This window comes from Dermacentor albipictus, chromosome 2, assembly GCF_038994185.2.
Source record: "Dermacentor albipictus isolate Rhodes 1998 colony chromosome 2, USDA_Dalb.pri_finalv2, whole genome shotgun sequence".
In the NCBI taxonomy this organism is placed as follows: domain Eukaryota; kingdom Metazoa; phylum Arthropoda; class Arachnida; order Ixodida; family Ixodidae; genus Dermacentor; species Dermacentor albipictus.
Genome location: NC_091822.1, coordinates 601,241 through 615,629, shown reverse-complemented (window position 1 = coordinate 615,629; position 14,389 = coordinate 601,241). Strand labels below are relative to the sequence as shown.

At 48.7% G+C, this 14,389-nt stretch overlaps 1 protein-coding gene across 2 annotated transcripts in view; it reads right to left on the bottom strand.

The window, feature by feature from the left end:
- The window catches only part of LOC139055839 (pre-mRNA 3' end processing protein WDR33-like), a 219,083-nt gene that overhangs the window by 102,571 nt on the left and 102,123 nt on the right, over nt 1–14,389 (bottom strand). For both annotated transcript variants that reach the window (XM_070533385.1, XM_070533386.1), the window contains 2 exons: nt 12,477–12,603; nt 11,770–11,924 (listed from right to left, as the gene is read on the bottom strand). In XM_070533385.1, coding sequence (XP_070389486.1) covers nt 11,770–11,924; nt 12,477–12,603 — 282 coding nt within the window. The remainder of the gene's footprint in view (nt 1–11,769; nt 11,925–12,476; nt 12,604–14,389) is intronic.

The following is a 14,389-nucleotide window of genomic DNA, read 5'->3' as shown; positions in this document are numbered from 1 at the left end:
ATGCAACTATACAGATAGTTATGTATGTATATGTCACTTACGTAAAGTACAAATAAATACACAATCATTTGTTGTCTCCTTATCTTGTCATCCAAGTGATCATGGCCTTGTGGTCGCTGTGACACACTGCCAACGGCTCTTTTTCACGATGCCACTCCGGAGACGCAGGTGCCGCTGGCACAGCTGCGACGGAGCACCGTTCAGACGCAGGTGGCTGTTAAGCCAAGCCTCAACAATATGTGTTGACCAGGGTGCAGTCCAAAGGAGTGCACAAAGCAAAACATGTTTGTCTATAATTTGCAATTGAGCTTACTTCCTAGCTAATTAGCTGAATAAAACCTGGAAGGACCAGAGTTTTGTTCTAGCGGACAAACAAAGGGGCTGTCCATTTCCCTCCCGTAGAAGCCCATGTGTTGACAGCAGACGGGATTTTCAAAACTTTTACAACTTCACCGTCAGCTACGTAATTTGGTAAAGTAAATGAAACTCGGTGTAATGTTAGAGTTGCCTTAGTGGCTAATTGTTACTTAATTTATTTCGAGATAGTCTGAATGAAAAAAGAGTTACAGCCGTTTGCTGTAACCATACTCCATCAGTAGATGACTATGTATTGACAGCAGACAGGAATTCTGTAATGCTTTCTACTTCACTGTGAACCAATTATGACAAGTAACGATGTAATGATAGAGCCGTCTTTGATAGAGTCTTTCTTTATGATATTTTTCAAGATACCTACATTAGATTGAGAGTTATTAGAGCATTCGCATGAAAGTTAGCTTTGCCTCAAGGCATTTTCTGTTCGCCACCACGATTTTTCCAGAGGGTAGCCATAGACAGCATCACTGTAAAATATTTAGGCATATACATTGTCAATGCAAGAGATCTGTGTAATATTCCAGCAAATATCGGCTTAATATGTAAGCAATTCCCTGAGACATATACAGAAGCATTGGTACTTGTGATTAGCTCTACCCCAGTGCAGAAGTCAATGCCAGGCCGTCTTTTGGCACAAAACTCATTTCCTCATATGGCGATCCTGATTGAAGGATGTCAACACCCTGGAGATAAGAACTGTGACCTACAGAAGATGCAGGATATCTCTATATCAGCCCATGGCAGCAATGAGGCAGTTTGGAGAAGAAAGCAAAATTCTGTGCCGAAAGCTGACGAACTGAAGTTGCCTTTCATGTCAGTGCTGCTCAGCACTGACTCGCACAGAGATGCATCACAATGAGCAGAAATGCGATGCTTCCGTGGAAGAGTGGTGCGCAAGATCTATGCCATCTTGGGAACTAAGAACACTTGTGACCCCGACTATGCCTGCCTTCCTGTCTTTCCGTGTATTCCGACTTCCTCTTCCAACTATGCCTGAGCTCTGGAGGCACCTTAAATATCACTGCACCGTGGAAAAGGGAAATGGAAAAGTTGAAACTGAAGAAATGGTTTAGTTCAACGCCTTAGATGGCACCAGTTGTCCAAGAGCGCTCGGAGAGTGGCAAAATATGCATGTGCAACCATCGATAGCAAGCTATCATTGGGGATGGGTATGGGCAAAAAAGTAGTAATTAGACTTCTCCCAGCTAATGTATTTGTGTGCCGGCATTCACTTGTCATTACATCAACTAGTTACTCTTGCATGCAAGTGAAAAATGTTCAACTTGCTAGATTCAAAGTGCCCATGTGATTGTTAATATTGACACGTGTATTTATATTTATCGGGCGACCAGGTTTCACCGCCTAACAAATCTTATCGCACAGCGCGGGACGCGCTTGCATGTATCCGAAGATTCTGGAAAGTTATCAATGCTTCTATCCGCAGTCTGTTGTTGCCGAACCTTGTGTTATCTGATTTATTCGCCTGACGCGAAAGATGTAGAACTTTATGGAAGGCACGCGGGTCCCAACGATTAGTCTGGAACATTCGACGATTGTGTATAAAAGCCGACGCGCTTGAACCGCTGATCAGATTTTTCGACGATCGTCGACCGTGTTCGCCGCTATCGTTGTGCTATAAGTGTAGCCTGTTTTGTGGGCACAGGTTCGCCCAATAAAAGTTAGTTTTGTCTATCACAGAATTGCTACTGTGTTCTTCACGTCACCACCACGTGACATCTGGTGGAGGTGCTTTTGGTCCATGTGCCGGACGCCCCCGACAAGCCGTGATCCAAGCCCGGAACGCAAAGACAACACCAACGCAGTCCCGGACCATCGAGCAAGCCGCCGTCTTCAACAACTGCCCCCGGAGCACGGACTTTTGCCCGAGACGACCAGAAAGATTGCCACCAAGTCCACCCCAATGGCAGCCCCAGCATCCCCCGTCGTGCTGCAGCAGCCCAGGGAGCCCCCCACGTTCCGCGGTTCAACATTCGAGGACCCGGAAACCTGGCTCGAGACGTACGAGAGGGTCGCTGCATTTAACAGCTGGAACAGCGACGACAAACTGCGACATGTCTTCTTCGCATTGGAAGACGCTGCCAGGACGTGGTTCGAGAACAGAGAAGCCACGTTAACGACCTGGGACCTTTTCCGAAGCGGCTTCCTGCAGACATTCACAAGCGTCGTACGACGAGAACGAGCCCAAGCACTACTGGAAACCCGAGTGCAGCTGCCCAACGAGACCACCACGATTTTTACAGAAGAAATGCGCCGCCTATTCCGCCCCGCCGACCCGGAAGTGTCCGAGGAAAAGAAAGTCCTGCTACTAATGCGTGGTGTTAAGGAGGAACTTTTCGCCGGTATGGTACGAAACCCACCAAAGACTGTCGACGAGTTTCTTCGCGAGGCCACTAGCATCGAGAAGACACTCGAGATGCGAAACCGGCAATTCGACCGCCGCACCAACGCTACAAACTATGCCGGAGCTCAATCACTGGCCTCCGAAGACCTGCGCGAGGCTATCAGGGCAGTCGTACGAGAGGAGCTTCAGAAGATCTTCCCTTCGTCGCAGCCTCAAGTGGCCTCGATCGCTGACATCGTCAAAGATGAGGTTCAGCGGTCGCTTGGAGTTCCGGAGGTGCAACCTCAATTACCACAACCCCAACCCGAAGCGATGACCTACGCCGCCGTCGTACGCCGTCAAGGCCCTCCTCAGCGACCGCCCCAGGGCCCTGTAACGCCGCAATTCCGTCGACCACCGCCGCCGCCGCCGACAGCTCGCCCACCCGCCGCCCAGCGGAGCTACCCGAGGAAGACCGACGTTTGGCGCGCTCCTGACCACCGCCCGCTCTGCTACCACTGCGGGGAAGCGGGTCACGTCTACCGACGATGTCCATACCGGGAAATGGGACTGCGAGGTTTCGCCGTCAACGCTCCGCGCCCGCAGCAAGGTGAACGCCCTCGCGATATCGCTGACTACCTCGTGGCTACTCAGTGGAGCTCTGGACGACCATCGCGTTCACCATCACCAGGCCGCTACCTGTCGCCGCAGCGCCGACCATACACTGGCCCAGCTCGGGGCCGGTCAGCGAGCCCATATCCGGAAAACTAAAAGCAGCAACCGATGGAGGTGCGGTTGCTGTCCGTCGAACTGTCGAAGATCCTCCGCCGCCGACGAAGACGCCGAAGAAACTACCTCGACGACATAACGACACGCCGCCGTCCCGACGAAGTCTGGAAGGAAAGAATGCGATGACGAAAGACGACCTGACGACGTCACATACCAGCCACAAGTCAACGCGACGCAGTCGTGATCCGACGCCAAGACCGAACTGTAATGCAAGACAAAGAGCCACCGACCTCGACGTGCTTCTCGACGGCCACGCAGTCACTGCCTTAGTCGACACAGGGGCTGATTACTCCGTCATGAGTGGACACATCGCCGCCCAGTTGAAGAAAGTTAAGACTACGTGGGAAGGCCCTCAAATTCGTACCACCGGAGGACACCTCATAACGCCGACTGGACTGTGCACGGCAAGAATTACCATTCACGACCGGACTTACCCTGTCACCTTCGTTATCCTCCAACAGTGTTCACGAGACGTCATTCTCGGTATGGACTTCCTCAACCAACACGGCGCAGTCATCGACCTGAAGTCGAAGTCAATAACTCTGTCGGAAGACCATGCGATACCGTCGGAGAACCCTCGTACTCACCACGCCTTGAGTGTGCTCGAAGATCAAGTGAGCATCCCGCCTCGCTCCAGCATTGTTATTTCGGTCGGCACCGAAACACCCGCTGACGTAGAAGGTGTCATCGAAGGCGACCAACGTCTACTGCTAGACCGTGAAATGCGTCGCAAGAGGGATCGCTCGACTGCACGGAGGAAACACGAAAGTGTTGCTGACAAACTTCAGCCAGGAGTTCAAGCACATCAACAAGGGCACGACGATCGCATACATCGAGGAAATTCTGGAAAACAGCAATGCGTTTGTCCTCTCGGAATCCGCCGCATCTACCCCGACGACCATGGTTGCCGAACCAGACTACGACATTAATCCAAGTCTCCCCGTGATTAAGCAACAGCAGCTCAGAAGTCTGCTCCGGCGATACAAAGGCTGCTTTTCGACGTCATCGAGGATTCGACAAACACCAGTCGCCAAGCATCGCATAATCACCGAGGAGTACGCTCGACCACTTCGCCAGAGCCCTTACCGAGTTTCCCCGCGAGAACGTGAAGCTATAAGAGAACAAGTCGACGAAATGCTGCGCGACGACATCATCCAGCCGTCGAAAAGCCCGTGGGCATCTCCTGTTGTGCTGGTGAAGAAAAAGGATGGAACCCTTCGTTTCTGCGTCGATTATCGTCGTCTGAACAAGATCACGAAGAAGGACGTATACCCTCTCCCACGGATAGACGACGCATTGGATCGGCTCTGCAATGCTAAATACTTCTCCTCGATGGACCTCAAGTCTGGCTATTGGCAAATAGAAGTCGACGAAAGAGATCGTGAAAAGACCGCCTTCATCACCCCAGACGGCCTCTACGAGTTCAAGGTTATGCCATTTGGACTGTGCTCGGCGCCTGCAACGTTCCAGCGCGTGATGGCCACGGTTTTAGCAGGATTGAAGTGGCAGACCTGTCTCGTTTACTTGGATGACGTCGTTGTATTCGCCGAAAGTTTTGACGATCACCTTAGGCGGCTTGCCACAGTACTAGAGGCCATCAAGTCATCAGGGCTCACTCTGAAGCCAGAAAAATGCCGCTTTGCTTACGATGAGCTTCTATTCCTAGGCCACGTCATCAGCAAATCCGGAGTACGCCCCGACCCGCAGAAAACAGCTGCCATTGCAAAGTTCCCGCAGCCCACCGACAAGAAGGCAGTGCGTAGATTTCTTGGCATGTGTGCCTACTACAGGCGATTTGTCAAGGATTTTTCACGCATCGCTGAGCCGCTGACACAGCTAACTAAATGTGACGTCGAGTTCAAGTGGGAAACGCCACAGGCCGACGCATTTAAAGAACTCAAACGACGCATGCAGTCGCCGCCCATACTTGCGCACTTCGACGAGCACGCCGATACCGAAATACACACTGACGCCAGCAGCCTAGGCCTCGGTGCCGTCCTAGTCCAGAGAAAAGATGGACATGAACACGTGATAGCTTACGCTAGCCGATCATTGTCAAAAGCAGAAGGCAATTATTCTACAACCGAAAAGGAATGCCTCGCCATCGTTTGGGCCACAGCGAAATTTCGCCCTTACCTTTATGGCAGGCCATTCAAGGTGGTCAGCGATCATCACGCGTTGTGTTGGCTAGCCAACCTAAAAGACCCTTCAGGACGGCTGGCACGGTGGAGCCTCAGGCTACAAGAATACGACATCACTGTAACCTACAGGTCCGGAAGAAAACACTCAGATGCCGATTGCCTATCCCGCGCCCGCATTGACCCGCCGCCGCAAGATGACGGGGATGACGACGCCTTCCTTGGAATAATAAGCGCGGAAGACTTCGCCGAACAGCAACGAGGTGACTCGGAGCTAAAAGCCCTAATCGAGCATTTGGAAGGGCACACCGACGTTGTCCCAAAGGCATTTAAGCGTGGATTATCTTCGTTCACGCTTCAAAACAACCTACTCGTGAAGAAGAACTTCTCACCAGTCCGCGCCAACTACCTTCTTGTTGTTTTGTCGGCGCTACGTCCAGAAGTACTGCACGCCCTACATGACGATCCGACCGCTGGGCACCTCGGTTTCTCCCGGACGCTATCGAGGATACAAGAAAGGTATTACTGGCCGCGCCTAACCGCCGATGTCGCCCGTTACGTCAAGACATGCCGCGACTGTCAGCGACGCAAGACACCGCCGACAAGGCCAGCCGGATTACTACAGCCAATCAAGCCTCCTTGCCGACCATTCCAGCAGATCGGGATGGACTTGCTGGGACCCTTTCCGACGTCAACAACCGGAAATAAGTGGATCGTCGTGGCGACGGACTACCTCACCCGCTTCGCTGAAACTAAAGCACTGCCGAAAGGTAGCGCAGCCGAAGTGGCGAAATTCTTTGTCGAAAACATCCTGCTGCGACATGGCGCCCCAGAAGTCCTCATCACCGACAGAGGAACGGCCTTTACAGCGGAGCTCACTCAAGCCATTCTGAACTACAGTCAGACAAGGCACAGGAGGACAACGGCCTACCACCCGCAGACGAATGGTCTTACGGAGCGGCTGAATAAGACCCTCGCCGACATGCTAGCGATGTACGTCGACGTCGAACACAAGACGTGGGATGCCGTCCTGCCATACGTAACATTCGCTTACAACACGGCGGTGCAAGAAACAACACAGATCACGCCGTTTAAGCTGGTTTACGGCAGGAATCCGACGACGACGCTCGACGCCATGCTGCCCCACGTCACTGACGAAGAAAATCTCGACGTCGCTAGCTATCTCCAGCGCGCCGAAGAAGCCCGACAGCTCGCCCGCCTGCGGATCAAGAACCAGCGGAGGACCGACAGCCGACACTACAACCTCCGACGACGCTTTGTCGAGTACCAGCCCGGTGACCGTGTTTGGGTTTGGACCCCTATACGCCGACGAGGACTGAGCGAGAAGCTTTTGCGCCGCTATTTTGGACCGTACAAGATCATCCGACGTATTGGTGCACTGGACTACGAGGTCGTGCCAGACGGCATTTCGCTGTCACAGCGGCGCCGCTCACGACCTGAAATTGTCCACGTTGTGCGGCTCAAGCTGTACCACCAGCGTTGACGAACTTTGGGACTTCGCGTAACTGACCTTTGGGCTTTATTTCTTTTCGTTGTTTTGTTACTTATGTTTAATTTATCTTACTTATGTTTGTTATGTTGTTTACTTATGTTTATGTCCCTTTGTGTTTCGCTCTCTTTGTAGCATCAGGACGATGCTTTTTAAGAGGGGGGTATTGACACGTGTATTTATATTTATCGGGCGACCAGGTTTCACCGCCTAACAAATCTTATCGCTCAGCGCGGGACGCGCTTGCATGTATCCGAAGATTCTGGAAAGTTATCGATGCTTCTATCCGCAGTCTGTTGTTGCCGAACCTTGTGTTATCTGATTTATTCGCCTGACGCGAAAGATGTAGAACTTTATGGAAGGCACGCGGGTCCCAACGATTAGTCTGGAACATTCGACGGTTGTGTATAAAAGCCGACGCGCTTGAACCGCTGATCAGATTTTTCGACGATCGTCGACCGTGTTCGCCGCTATCGTTGTGCTATAAGTGTAGCCTGTTTTGTGGGCACAGGTTCGCCCAATAAAAGTTAGTTTTGTCTATCACAGTATTGCTACTGTGTTCTTCACGTCACCACCACGTGACAATATGCAATGCCCTCTGTTGAAATGGCCATGTGTGTGCGTCTGCATCCATTTGTCAGCCTCTGCTCCTTACAGCAGTGGTTCAAGCATGCTATTTGAGCGATGAGTTTTCTTCTTAGTGCCCAAACCACCTGGTAGTGGCACATTCTGCCTGCTGCTGACCATTGGTAGCACCTTCTTTCATTTGTGTGAGCAGTTGGATAGAAGGCAGGCACAGCATGCGGGAGGAGCTTCTGAATTCTTATCTTGCAACTGGCTATAGGCGAGCTCAAAGTGCTAAGAAAAAGCTGCACCCTTAGGTTCATTTGATTTACCTGCACCATGTCAACTAGTTCATGCAGCGGCACACTTCACTGATGGTTTCAGTGGTGCAAACGTGGTATCCTCTGAATGGCATCAAAAAGTGCAGATAGCACTCAGGCCGTTTTCCTGAACTTTCTGCACCGCTGGAATGATGTCAGTGCTGGGGCTGCCACAGCACACAATTTCTCCAGAGCCATGGCGGCAGGCAGCGCTACAAGAAATCGCCAACGACAGCACCCACGTCCACAAGAGAAGCCAGTATATTCACACACGGCCCTTGAACGTGTCCTGCCCAGGTTGCAAAGACACCTGAACATGAATTCAAAGTAGTTTCTTATCACCCCTACTACACATAGACAGGCAACAACTGAAGTTGAATCAGGTTTTTTCCCCCTGTTGCTGGACTTGACTGTTACCCTGCTTAATTCCACCGTGCTGGCAACGACTGGCCCAGCAGCCCCAAATCGGACGCCACCACAGCATGCGCTGGTCAACACCAGCCACAAAGGTGCAAGAGGCAAATGCACAAGACCTGCACTACATCAGTACTTTTGCTTTCATTTCCGTAAAGACCTTGTCTCATATTGCGGCTGAACTTCTAAACCAGCTCGGAACTAAGCAGTGAACTTATGAAAAGAGCGCAGACAGATTGAACGGACCAATAGTGTTTCTTACAATTACCCAGAGGGAATGCCAGGCAGGGCTTCGGATTAGCCTCTTTCTCGAAGAGCCAGGGCATCTTGAAGATTTGTGCGGCTATCAGTGCTGAGCCTGTCTAAGTGGTTTAGTCTGTGCTAAAGCACTCTGTTGTGAAATCCCGTTTTTTCTATAATATTATGCATGAACATCTTTCCGCAATAAAATACCAGTGCATATGCTAGTTTGTCCGGTTATGCTGAGTAGAAACAGCACGGGAAGTTTTGCTACAGAATACAGGAACGTGGGTCTATAGTGCATGGTTTCAAATTGTGCATTGCCATTTTTTATTTGTTCTGTTACACTTGGGCAAACATTACAAGCTTACCATTATTCCTAATAAGACAAAATATATGGTACAGTGGAATCTCGATGATACGATCACGGCTGATACGAATTTCTGGATGATACGAATTTTTCTGTGGTCCCGGCTGAGCCCCATTACTTCGCAACGTGTTAGAGAATGGTTGTTACGAATCAATTTTCGACCCGCGTCGGTTGATACGAAAATTACCGAAGACATTGGAAATTTGAAAGTGTGCTTGGCGAAAGCCAGACGCTGCTGCCGTCTGCGCTCCAATTCATTCGCTTTGGTGTTCGGCGATATCGCCTGTCGCTGCTGCCGCTTTCGTTCTGCTTCCCTGCCTTTGGTACCCGGCGATCTGATCAGTCGCTGTTGGCGTTTCTTTTCTGCCTCCCTTGCTTTCGCATCTGGTGACATGTTCATTCGTGGCATGCGCATTCGCTCCTTGTTCTTCTGGCGTTTGGTGTTGGGGGAATCCGGCGTCCACTGGCGCTTCTCCGAACCGCATGGCGCGCAACACGGGCCTCTCACTCGACTGCAACGAAACGGCTGGCGAAGGAGCGGCGGTGCCACCGCCGACGCACGCGCGCCAGTTCTACCGCTACTGTGTGACGTCACGGTTGCTATGCGCAGCTGCGCCCCTGACCGGCGCGCCGGTTGCTAAGGAGGGGAGGAGGTTGCGCCGCTGCGCGGAGGAGAGACCACTGGAATCGTGGTCGAGGAGAGTGGTCCTGCGCGAGGAGAGACCACTGGACTGGAATCGTGCCAACTGAACAGTTGGCACGATTCCAGCACACGGATGGACGCGACCGCGAGCATGAGCCCCACCGATGGCAGTGAAAGAGAACAGCGCGCAGTTACGCGATTTGTCCCTCTCTCTTTTGGTGCGGAGGCGCGGATGCGGCGCCGGACAGCGCGGAGGCCGCGACTGGGCGCGAAGAGTTTGAAGCGGTGGCACTTGTGTTGCTTTTGTGCTTTTCTTCATTTTCCGCGTGCCATTGGACGGAGTGGCTGCTGTGCTTCGGGCCGCGTTCTTTGTGTTAGACGTGGGCGACGGCGAAGGACCCACCACCGGCGGCTGAAACGCTGCATGCGCGCTAAGTTCTGAGGCGTGCGCGAACGAAATCAGCGACGACACGTGCGCGCGTTTTTTATGGATTTGAACAAAGCCTGCTAATTGACCTGACAAAGAATAAGAGGCAGAGGTCATTAGAGAATTTTCTACAAGAAATAAATCCTTTTTACATACGTGTGTCTGAGTGAGTTCACCACTGACTCTTTGATTTAGCTAGTTTTAATTGTTTCGATGATACGAATTTCGGCTGATACGAATATTTTTCGTGACCCCGTGAGATTCGTATCATCGAGATTCCACTGTATTCCACTCCCGATCTAATACTACTCCACATAATGATATACTACACTACGCATTAATAATTGCTCCCTCGATCGTATTGACTCTTTCCCTTGCCTTGGTGTCCTTCTAGATAGCTGCTTAAATTGGCAGTTTCAGCTAGATGCTGTCTGTTCTAAATTACCTTCAAGTTGTTATTCCCTTGTGCAAGCTCGTGAATATTTTTATGTTTCGATACTCCACATTTTGTACTTTACTCTCGTGAAACGCCACCTTTTCTACTGTGTAGAATCCTGAGGTTTGACACATAACTCCCTCCTTGAACCAGTACGCTGGTTGCAAAAACAAGCTATACACACAATAACTTTCTTGTGATACTAAGAAACAAGCAAACCCCTGTTTTCTATGATAAAGATCTTGCCTTTCGATTTCGTATGGGAATTAAGATTAGCCACATGTATTAACAACGTTACGAGATACAACAAGTCATTCCCTATTTCGTTACTCTGCACCCCACAACACCACACTAGGAACCAAACTTTTGGTAACCTAAATATCCCACCAATAAAAAACACCTATGGCAAACGGCTGCTACAGTATGCTGCAGTGAAAGTCTGGAACGGTATTCTGCATTACATAAAGAACTCGCAGAACTTACTGAGAGCAATGAATAAGTACTATTTTGAAGTAATTCTCTCTGCTTCTTGAACTGATAGATATTTATGTTCCCTTTTTGTTATACCATGTACAACTATTATTCATCAGGTCTTTTTTCTGTTTATTGCGAAGCGTTGTAATTTTCCCGTTCTCTTTGTTAACCTATCGAAAAGACTAATACTAATACCTACACAATAAGTTTTCATTTGCAAATATATGTACTACTATTACCCAGTTATTCTTGTGTTTATTGTGAAGTGTTGTATTTTCTTGCAGTGAACGTGAATCAATTTCAATAGACTCATTACCACACTCATTACTAGTATTATTGTATAATAGTATCTCATATGTATATTTCTAAATGAGCCACATACTAGCCATTAGCTATGGAACCTTACGGATCGTGCATAGCTAGTGCAATGAAATGCATGAGTAAAAAAAAAAGAAAAAAAAAAAGGAATTCAAGCAGGAGGTATTGCAAGTAAGTGAGGACTCTTTCTAAAGCTTTCATTTTCAGAAAGCTTCTTCAGTTGCACAGTCACAGCCCCCTTCTAAGCCAAGCCAAGTTCCACATCCCAGCACCCCTACGGTGTCACAGTATCCTTTAACAAAATGTCGTGTGGGCAGTACCACCAAATTTCCATCCAGTTATAATCGCAGGGGGTGGCTAGTTGTGTGCAGCAGCCATAAAATTGTGTAGAAAACAAGGGGGGTACTGACTGCAGGCCTCCTTCTTGTGTCCACGGAAGGTCTGCATCTCCTGGTTCATCTTGCGAATATCAAACAGCTTGAGCAGGTGGTCCCGGGAAGCTGTCAGCAGCCAGTTGCCATTGCGGTTCCATTTCACCTCCATCACTGTGCTCTTGTGTGCGTGGCTGTGAAGGAGGTACACATATACTCGGGAATGTGCACAAGACATCTTTACACATTGCAATTGTTTGATTTGTTTGTTTGATGTGATTTACATCTTTACAATTGTCGATGAGGAAGGTTGGTGCAATGCACACAGGAGTGGAAGAAAAAGGTCTGTTGCGCTAATTTATCTCGTGGGCAATCTCTTTACTCCTACAAAACCACAACAGAGCATGCCTGTTCTGCATGCCAAAGAGCTGCAGTCGTGATTGACTCATAATGGAAGGTTACGCCAGTGCCTTCAATGCTTCCATTCCCTGTTCTTTGGGTGTACTTTAGTTTGTCTTAGATTATGGTCCTGATTTTGAAAAGCAAGTAACGAGTCTCTGTGAAATGTGAGTGCGTTTTCTGGCATCACTGCACGCAAACAGGCACGCATTCACACAAACACAAGGCCAAGAGCTTTCCCGGAACCCCAATGTAAAGAGTCAAACTGAGGCACACCAAAAGCACCAAAATAAATTTAGTGTGTGCCATGCAGGCAGACATGGTTTGCGTCCTGAGAATATACGCACAGGGTTGCCAGGCTCTGCCCAGACTTGGGGTCCCACAGTTTTATGGGCTGCTGGCTGTCCTTGCTGCCGGACACAATGAGCGACTTCTGCGGGTGCCAGTCCACGCACTTTACGTCTGCCCCATGCCCTGCAAATGACCACAGACCGTGCAAAACATATGAGCAAAACAAGAACAACGTAAAAGCGGGAGCCAGCTTTTCGACAACTGGACTTGTCTTTTTCAAGAACAAAAGACAAGTTCACTTGTCGAAATGTTGGCTCCCGCTTTTACCTTGCTCTCGGTTTGCTCATAATCTTGAATTTCCATCTCCCGGCTTCACTGTGTTTTCCCTGCAAAATATATTGTCACTCAAGCCCGAAATTGTCACAGGACAGCAATGGCGCACAGAAACACTAGCTTTTTTTTTTCTTTTTAGTAAACCTCATTTTTGTGCATCATTAAGTTATCTGCTAGAAGTTGTGTGCTTTATCCTATTCATTTGTACCTGCTGTTGTACCTGATTTTTCATATCAACTTCAATTTTGTGTTTTATGTGTTTATTGAAGTTATGTGCTACATACTGTTAATTTGGATTTGCTATTTTGTTCCTGTACTTCTGTTTACTTTCTTGTCCCACAATAACACCAAACTGGTGCTGGGGGTGTTTTGTGAGAAAATGAATGAATAAATTAATGAACAAACAAAACCTGAACAAGCAGAATCTAGTTGTTTATGGATAATTTTGTGTCCAAGAAACAGAGCAACACATTGGTAGCAATATTACGTCAAGCATTGCTGGCAAACATTAAACCAAACCCCAGGGCTTGAATCTGTCCACTATATAACACGTGTACCATTGCACATTCAAGCGCACTCAGCGGTGGTTGCGTCAGTTAAGACTTTATGACTGCAGTTGCAACATAGATAAAAAACTGATTACTATGGGCCAGCCTTGCTATCACAGCAACGACGCTGTTCACAAATGCACCAGTACAGCAAGCAGAACAACGATAAGACAATAGTGATTTTAAGTGTTTATTTTTGCTGTGTTACTTTTGTGCTCATTTACCTGTAGTTGCTGTATTTTCTTTGCAATGTAACTATGTTCTTCCCTTCTCCTTGTATTTATTTTATATGTACTGATATACTACAGCCTCTCCCCTCTATAATGCTTCTTGTAAGCCCCGAGGGTAATTATAGATAAATACTTCAGCGAAAGCGATAGCTGGCCAAAAGTAAAACCACACACATGGGGCACAACGCCCAGTGTAGCCGGCTTGCAGTGCAGTGTTGCCAACTCCAGGCTCTCCAGCTGGCACATGCACCTCTAGCACACCCATACCTATAACCTGTAAACAGAGGCTCAGCACCCACAGTGACATGTGGCTGTTAACAAGTGGCTCAAGCATTAACTGCTGGCACATAATTATGGCGCAGCAATATTAGCATTTTATAAGGCACAGTTAACCTGTGATGCGGGAAATATGACAGGTGAATTTTACTTCATTATGAATGTAATTTACTGCACTTTACTATGAACAGACAGATAATCTGCTGTGGCAGTGCATGCATCAGCAGATACTTGAGCGATTGCACAAAAGAATCTGTCACAAGTGACAGAACAAGCTACTAGGAAGGGACACGATAACGGCACCTAGATGGCCACGATTTTCCCTTATATTTTAAATGGCCTTGGACAGCCAAGTACTTTTATAAGCAGCAATGTGTCAGTTCAATCTGTGCACTCAGGGCATGAAAGGGCATAAAAGAAAAATGATGCAGTTGAAGTTAATGAACTCAGTTTTGCAAAGCACCATTGTACAAGTACTGATCCACATATAGTATGGAAGCATGGCAGCCATTATCCTTAACTAATCACAGAAAAGAGTGCATTTAGTTCAATGAAATGAGCGCGCCAATTTGAGAGCCTATA